Source organism: Coffea eugenioides, chromosome 8 (genome assembly GCF_003713205.1).
Source record: "Coffea eugenioides isolate CCC68of chromosome 8, Ceug_1.0, whole genome shotgun sequence".
Classification (NCBI taxonomy): domain Eukaryota; kingdom Viridiplantae; phylum Streptophyta; class Magnoliopsida; order Gentianales; family Rubiaceae; genus Coffea; species Coffea eugenioides.
In genome coordinates, this window is record NC_040042.1 from 10,869,247 (window position 1) to 10,877,876 (window position 8,630).

Consider the following 8,630-nt stretch of genomic DNA (forward strand, 5'->3'; position numbering starts at 1 on the left):
TACAGCCCAAAGATACCAGATGGAATTCAACATGGCAATGGAAGGTTAATCCAACACAGTTACCAGCTTAGTACATATGATTCAAGGCATAAATGTTAATTTTTTGCAACCCCCCTCCATTGCTGTATCAAAGTGTACTTTATGAATGGCTTTATTATAAATGATCTATAAGTTCTTTTTATTCCTATCATACCAGGCATGCAAACAATCAAAGCAACAACCAAACTTTGAACAATCCCTATCAAAATTGGCTGATTATATAATAGGAAACCAGCCATATTAATTCATGTGGCCAAGGGTATGTAGGCACTCTAGATTGGTAGACATGAAAAAAAAAAAGCACAAGATCTTACAATTATCCATTGAAAGAACAAGTATTTTCAGGCATGCCCAGAAAAAAAAACGAGGTTTCAATTTTAGAATCGAGATTAATGCTAACCAACGATCTCATGATCACTTGGTTAATATTCCTACTAACTAAACTGGATCAATCTGATTCTTTTTCCTTTCCACGAGCCATTTACAACGATTGAAGGATTGTGTAAAGCCTCGAGTACATGTGACATTTGTGGCCGCCTAGAAGGCTTGGGATCCAGGCATGCCTTGGCAACAAAAGCTACAGCCCAGATTTCCTTCAAAAGAACCTCATCCATGGTTAAAGACCCATCTACGATGTTTAGAATAAGTTTCTTATCCTGCGAACGAACGTTGGACAAGGTGTTTGCCATGCTATCCTTTGTTATATGATAATTTGGAAGGCTATATTTCATACTACCTGTGACCAGCTCAAGCAAGACCATTCCAAAGCAATAAACATCATAGGCACACGTTGCATCAGATGTACCTGGCCATTCAAGACATGCTTTAGACAAACATATTTTGAAAGTCTTACAGTTATATATTAAAGGACTGCTCAAAATAACTTGATACAAGCTATATGTAGATTCTGCAGAGCTATAACTAGATTCGGCGTACCAGAAATACTTCTCTCAAAACCCCTGTTCAAAATGAAGAGAGAATGTCACAAAACTTAGCTAAGCTGCAGTATTATAATAGGAGACAAAGTGTAGTACCGATTTGGATGCTGCTGAAAATCAATCAACACTTTAGCACTCGTTACATAAAAAAGTTCACCGTTCATGTTGATTTTTGCCCTTTTGGACAATGAATCCTCAAATATCATTATAAGTTTATGGTAGAGGTGTCAAAATGAGTTACTTGGGCGGGTTTGAGTTGGTTAAAATGGGTAATGAGTATAAGTGAGTCAATCCATTTATACCCATTTAATTATATGGGTATAAATGGGTAAGTCAAAAATTGAATTGGGTAACTCAATTACCCATTTATAACCAATTTATTTTAATTTTGTGTAAACTCATTTAAATTCATTTTTGTAAACTAAATTATCAATTTACATCACATTTTGCACACATCATTAATTTTAAATATTTACTAATAATACTCATTAAGCCTAATTACCAATTTTTTTTCCATCTGTACTCTATGTCGTAAAATTACATATTATTTAATAATTGAACAATAGAATATAAAAATTGAACTAAGTACTATGAAAGTTAACATAAAAACTTAATTAAAAAATCTTGAAACCCTAGCATTTTTTTGTGTGTAAATTTAAAATTTTATTTTGGAAAGGTAAGAAAAGAGGCTAAAACTTGTCATAAATTGGTAATGCTAAAAAATGAGCAAGTTAACAAACTAAGAAAAAATAAAATGATAAGATAAAACTAACAAATAATAATAATAATAATGAAAAAAAAGTAGTTAACATTATAACAAAATGAAAAATCTAAAAAAAAAAGGTGGGGGAAGGGAGGAGGTTTGATGGGTTACAATTCTAAATGGGTTAATTGGGTTTGATAAATTACCCACATTTATTAAATGGGTATTATTGGGTAAACCCATTTATACCCATATGTAAAAACTTAAGATACCCATGCCCATCTATTCATTGGCGGGTATGGGTAAATTTAATTAAATGGGTTTGTTTGTCACCTATAAGTTTATGGCAATGCCAAAAAAGGGAGTTCTTTTCTGCACTTAAGAATTTGCCTTAAACTAGAAATTAGAAATTCGGGAAGCAGCAAACTGGTAGCTTTGAATAATTTCGAATTTTCAGCTATATATTTTCAAATTTTTTTGCCTTAAACAAGAATTCTCCATTTTTCGATTTGGTATCCGTTGGCACATCTAGAACTCACATAATTTACCATGTGTACATATATTAACAATTATTACCCTTCCTTACATTTATATACTTTTCCTATTTAATTTTATCTACTGTCCCTTGTATTTGCATATTTTTCCTAATTAATCTTGCATTCCAAAAATATGACACTTGAAATAAAGATCGAAAAAAAATATACTTCATTTTTAAAAAATTATTTCCTTAGTACTTTCTTGAAAATGGAACATGCCTGGAAAAATATATTAATCAATGTCTAAGAAGAATCTTTAAAAAAAATCCTAAAAGGAAAGCACACCAAAATTAGCCAAATGCATACTTGATCAAACACATACCTGGAAAACCTACTCCCATTCGTCTCTTTCGCTTGAGTACAGACCTCATGGAGTCTCCCCAGCCGCACTTCAAAATCATCATCAAGAAGTATGCTACTAGCATCGATGTTTCTTCCCCCAAAAAAAAAAAACCAAAAAGAGAAGTATGTCAAGTGAAGACCACAATTTATTCAAACCTTCCAAAATAAAAATAAAAAAATATCATATGTAAGATTAACCTTCCTACACAAGTCGTAAAGAGATTTTTTTTAATATTATACATGCAATAAATAAATAAATAAATAGATGAATGAATAAAAATAAATCTAACCAAATTCGAATATGGGCTACCTATGAACAAGTGGTGGATCACATTTATGGTGTAAATAGCACAGACCCTCTGCAACTCCTCTTGCTATCTTCAATCTCGTTTCCCACTTCAACCAATCTAAATTGTTACCGTGGTAAAATGGAACAACATTCCTGGACCAAAAGCTGTGCAAGTCCGTATGAGGCATATACACTATCAGCGTTGGATGAATGACAACTAGACAAAATTTAAATTTAAAATTCAACTTTTGTACACATGTCATGAATCCAATGATGATAGTGTATACACCGTCAGTGTAGGAAAGATTTACTCATTTGTAAACAAGAAACTTGTGATTGTCATTCTCCAAGCAATGCCCCAAAAGAGGGACAAATCTAGGATGAGAAACTTTGTTGTAAAATTCTAGTTCTCGCATTAAGGAAGTTCTATTGATCAAGGACAAGTCAACTTTCTTCACTACTACCCGAATTCCAGCTTCTAAAGCACCCCTAAACAGAAGCCCTGTGCGGGCATACATGATCAAGTTGGAGCTGCTGAAGTTATCGGTGGCTTGGAGAATTTGATCATATGTAAATGAACTCCTGGCCAACGATGATGGTGATGGAGGTGGTGATGGTATTGATGATGCTAAAGAAAGATCGCTGGGCGTTCTTTGAGCAATGAGCCGGAGCTCCTCCCTGAGGAGTGTAGCTCCGACCAGCCTTTCCCAGTTGTCGTAAATTCTGGACATCTTGAATGATTAATCTAATAGATTCTGTTTGGTGGAAAGATTGATTAATCTAGCGGTGGTTTTTGCGTTTTGATAGGTTGGTAAAACTTCAGTCTGTCTGAAAGTTGACTCGTGATGTACTCCACTCCTTTTCTACAAGCTGGTTGAAAATCATGAAATTAATTTCGGTATGAGTAGGAAAAAATATCTGAAGCAGGGTTTCGAAACCAATACTGTTCCTAAAACCGGAAATTTTGATTGGGTAATAGTCACTGGTTCAACCGTTGTTGACCTGTGATTTTACAAGTATGTCATAAATAATTTTTATGATTTAAAAAATAATTATATGATTTTGGAATAATCCAGCTTTCGGTGAAAGGATTGAGTAATCTTGTCTTAATATTTAATTGCACTAGTGAATTTATCATTTTTTTTTATAGAAAAGATCGTTTCATTTAATAAATCTGTACTAATGGCAGAAAATATATCAAACAAACATGATACATTTACATATAGATCTGAAATCAATAAATATAACATATCTAAGAAATCAATAAATATAACAGATCTAAGAAATCAATATAAATATAAATAATATTGATGTTCTTATATATCTTTTAACTGGATGAATCATCATAATCCAATACATCTATGCATGTCTTCTTATAATCAAATCTGATGAAAATTAGTTCAAGTTCAAAGAGAAATTTAGATCTGACAATAATGGAGAAATTTTAGATCTAAGAAATTAGATTCTAAATTTACAAAATCTCAAATTTCACAAAAAGATAAGAACTAAAAATGCTATCACAAGAAAAAACCTATGACAGAATAAAACTCTCACCAGAATAATATAGAAGAGAAGAAACTTTTACTAGTATATTTTAAAAGAGAAAAATCTCTCACTAGAAAACCCTATGAGTGAATCTATCATTAATAAAAACACACGAGTATTTCAAATCCATAGGTCAAAGTTTGAGAGTAATTGACTATAATCTAAAGTCAAAAAATTGTAAACGTCAATATATTAGCAACATTTTATTAAAAACATAGGATATACATTAAAATTAATACTGACTTTTAGGTTTTTATCTTTGGTAACTTGACTATTAATACTGACTTTTAGGGTTGTATCTTTGGTAACTTGACTATGAGTATCAATTATGCAAAGGAATTTGGAAGCTAAAATGAACAAAAAAAAGAAAAGAAAAGTTAACATGAAGAAGAAAGGGAAAAATCAGTATGTGAATCTTGATGATAAAAGAAAAGGGAGTAATTTGCTGCACAAGAATTTGTCTCTCTCTCTCTCTTTTTGTCGATAATGATAACTATCTAACTTACTTTTACGCCTATTCTATGAAGGAAGGGAAAGCCTGCGGAATAAACTATAAGACCAAATAAGTGCACTACTTCATTATATAAGAAAAAGAAGTATTATGCATCTTGTGTGATGCATTGGGTGAGATTTGAATCTCCCGATCTTTTTGACAAAAAAAAAAAAGAAAAAATCTCCCGATCTAATGCATAGAAGAGATTTAGGGACTCTTCCTAACCACTGGGCCAAGATCCAGTTATTAATTTGTCAGTCAAACTCTTCCTAACCTATGAACAAGTGGTGGATCACATTTGTGGTGTAAATAGCACAGACCCTCTGCAATTCCTCTTGCTATCTTCAATCTCGTTTCCCACTTCAACCAATCTAAATTCTTACCGCGGTAAAATGGAACAACATTCCTGGACCAAAAGCTGTGCAAGTCCGTATGATTCATATATTTGTAAACAAGAAACTTGTGATTGTCATTCTCCAAGCAATGCCCCAAAAGAGGGACAAATCTAGGATGAGAAACTTTGTTGTAAAATTCCAGTTCTCGCATCAAGGAAGTTCTATTGATCAAGGACAAGTCAACTTTCTTCACTGCTACCCGAATTCCAGCTTCTAAAGCACCCCTAAACAGAAGCCCTGTGCGGGCATACATGATCAAGTTGGAGCTGCTGAAGTTATCGGTGGCTTGGAGAATTTGATCATATGTAAATGAACTCCTGGCCAACGATGATGGTGATGGTGATGGAGGTGGTGATGGTATTGATGATGCTCTCCGCAATACGTAGAAAAGCCCTATGCAGTTTTAAAACATATAAAATGACATCTCATATTTTGAACTAAATTATAAATTAACAGAATTCGTTAAATTTAACGAAAATGAGGTTTCGGCTGTTAAAGTTACCGGATTTCATTACGTTTACCGGATCCGATTAAATTTAACAAATTCTGTTAGTTTACAATTTAGTTCAAAACATGAGGTGTCATTTTGTATGTTTTGAAATCACGGGAGGCTTTTCTGTGTATTAGGTATGACACATGAGGTTTTTTTGTTTTTAATCCAATATATTATAATGATTTGATATACGTGAAGTAAAAAATAATTAAAAAATATATTTACGAAAAACGTAATATTATTTTTTTGTGAAAAAAAAAAAGCAATCCAAACAAGGCCAATTTTCGACGATGGTTCTCTACTATAATGCTCAACTGGAGCAACATGTTTCAGCTTACGTGACTTTCAACATACAAAGATTAAACCATATCAACTCCCGCTAGTCTCCTGGTGCCGACTTTCTTGCTAATTTACAAAATCGCAAAATCTTTATGAGATTCAAATATCATCCATTTTTTCCACTGATCTTCTCGCTCAAAATTTCATGCCTAGTTACTATAAATCTTTAAGAAAATCACGCCCCAAGTTCTGCATTTCAATTTCGGAAAAATTCTTAATAAACTAAACTTAAAACAAAAATTAGTTAACTGCATTACTGTACAAGTAAACTAGATTATATGGATAATATAAATTAAAAAAAAACTGCCATGAGCATCAAATAAGCCGACCAATCACATGTCCAACTTCGAGATTGCTGTCATTTATTTTTAATTAACAAAAATACATAGAAAAACGTACATAAGAGTTTCCAATAGATATCGATAATTTAATGCATAAAAAATTGAAGATTTATTAGTCAACTTTTAATTAATTTTTTTAATCATATAGACATATAATAATGTCTTAACTCTGAAATGTTGAATTAGAAAAATTACGAGTATTACTCTGATTTGATAGAAAAGGGGTAAAAAAGGGGGCCAGACTCCACGTCATTAAAATGAAAATTTATCAAACTGTTCAATTAGAGATTCTATGAATATCGTGCAAAAAAATAGAAAACGATGGAAGGAAGCAGGAATGAAAAAGGAAATTTCTATTAAAAAAAATTAACTAGATGATAATTGCAATATATACCTTTAAACTATCAATAATTAGTGATTTGTATTTTAAACTATTGTTGTAATTAAGTATGTTGTGCAGCCAAATTGTAGCAAATTGCTTAGGTGAGTTGAAAACCAATGAATCTTATATCAAATATTTTTAGCTTTTGTTCTTGAACATACTTTATTGGTCCGAAATAAGCACGAGTATTATGGTTACTAAAATGGGATTAATTTTTATACACGATCGGTGTAAATTTTTTTTTTTTTTACACAAACAGATTTAGATAAATGTCGCTTCATTATTATTCAAATTTTAAATTCACTTTTTGTCCACGTATCATATATTTATACCTATTAGTGTAAAAAAAATTTTACACTAACAGTTTATATAATATTAGTCCTTCTAAAATCCTTTTGAGAATAATAAAATGTTATTGGTTTTCAATTGAGTTGAATAATGTGTCGCAACATATTGTAGCACACGGTATTGAAGTGCTCAAATTATCAATATGTTACATGAAATGCAAATCAGTGGCAGTTCAAGATGCACATTGCAATTTTCAACCCCTTTTCAGTTTAATGTTATGGCCACTTCAAGTATATTGGGTCTCGAATTGAGATCTAGCTGAAAATTACTACATAACGTTGTGAACAAGAATTCATTGTAAATGTCAAATTGGCATTTGCTTAATAACGTATATTATATAGATATCTTTTATAGTCATCATTTGACTTCTATTTAGTAATACTACAATTCCAAGAATAGCTACTAATATTCTACTATCATTCAAACATAATTCTAATAATGCGTATGGGGGAAAGTTGGATAAATATTAGAAAGAGTAAGAATGGGTTTTATTTTACAATATACTAGTTTTGAACTTAAGAATTTTCTTATAAATAATTGATGTGTTAATTCCAAATTCTAGTTTCACTCAATAATTTTCTCATTACTTCATTACAAAATGGCTACTATAAGAGTCAATTTATCAGTTTTCTATAATTAAGACAAATTAAATTTTTTTTTTACATTAGTAGATGAACATTTGGACTAATCCCAAATGCATTTCAACATTAGCACACCACATGACTTTTCTAATTACATGAAAGTACAAGAATATGGATATCCTTTAATAATTTACAACCTAACTACAAATAAGGTTTTTGTAATGATAATAGAATATATCAGTATTTTAATCCATTCATATAATAGATAACCCTTTATTCCCTCACCGCTTCCTAAATTTTAACCCTTCCTTAAATTTCACTATTTCCTTACTGGAAAAAATTTTAAAAAAAATTATAGATAACCATTTTGTGTAATAGATATCAGTCTAACAATAAATGGTTCAAATTGTTAAAGAGGCTGAAAGCAATTAAAGTACAATATGTTACTAATCCAGTAATTTCCCAACTCTTGCATTTATTGATCCAATAATTTCCCAGTAATTACCCCTCCCTTAAATCTCACTCTTTCCTTATTGGAAAATTTTTTTAAAAAAATAATAGATAACCCTTTTGTGTTATAGATACCGGTCTAACAATAAATGGTTCAAATTTAATGTTAAAGAGGTCTGAGAGCAATTAAAGTACAATATGTTACTGATCCAGTAATTTCCCAACTCTTGCAAAGGTACAACTCCTGTAATGACAAAGTACAAGTAAACAACATTAACCCAAAAAATGAAGAGGAAAACAATTCCTCTTCCCCTTCACTACACATTTGAAATTTCAAAATCCCATCTTGACATTGGAGACATAGATACCCCACGCAAGAATAGAAAAGAAAAGGGTTAATCACATTTTATCTGCTT

General features: G+C 31.3%; 2 protein-coding genes across 2 annotated transcripts; both read right to left on the bottom strand.

The window, feature by feature from the left end:
* Nucleotides 1–239: 239 nt before the first annotated feature.
* LOC113780233 (probable LRR receptor-like serine/threonine-protein kinase At2g16250) lies at nt 240–3,035 on the bottom strand. Its single transcript, XM_027326044.1, has 5 exons — nt 2,869–3,035; nt 2,539–2,649; nt 976–998; nt 776–844; nt 240–632 (listed from the first exon to the last, which is right to left on the bottom strand). Exons 1-5 carry the CDS (start codon nt 3,033–3,035, stop codon nt 577–579), a joined length of 426 nt encoding a protein of 141 aa, XP_027181845.1. The 3' UTR covers nt 240–576.
* A 2,108-nt stretch (nt 3,036–5,143) lies between these two features.
* Nucleotides 5,144–5,792, bottom strand: LOC113780234 (probable LRR receptor-like serine/threonine-protein kinase At2g16250). The gene is made up of 2 exons (XM_027326045.1): nt 5,783–5,792; nt 5,144–5,673 (listed from the first exon to the last, which is right to left on the bottom strand). Exons 1-2 carry the CDS (start codon nt 5,790–5,792, stop codon nt 5,144–5,146), a joined length of 540 nt encoding a protein of 179 aa, XP_027181846.1.
* Nucleotides 5,793–8,630: the final 2,838 nt, after the last annotated feature.

Excerpts from the sequence above, each read along its gene's own strand:
- LOC113780233 (XM_027326044.1), bottom strand. The coding sequence starts at position 3,035 with ATGCCTCATACGGACTTGCACAGCTTTTGGTCCAGGAATGTTGTTCCA. Across the intron at positions 2,650-2,868 it reads GATCCACCACTTGTTCATAG|AAACATCGATGCTAGTAGCA; the intron begins GTAGCCCATATT and ends TTTTGGGGGAAG. Across the intron at positions 999-2,538 it reads AATGGGAGTAGGTTTTCCAG|GGGTTTTGAGAGAAGTATTT; the intron begins GTATGTGTTTGA and ends CATTTTGAACAG.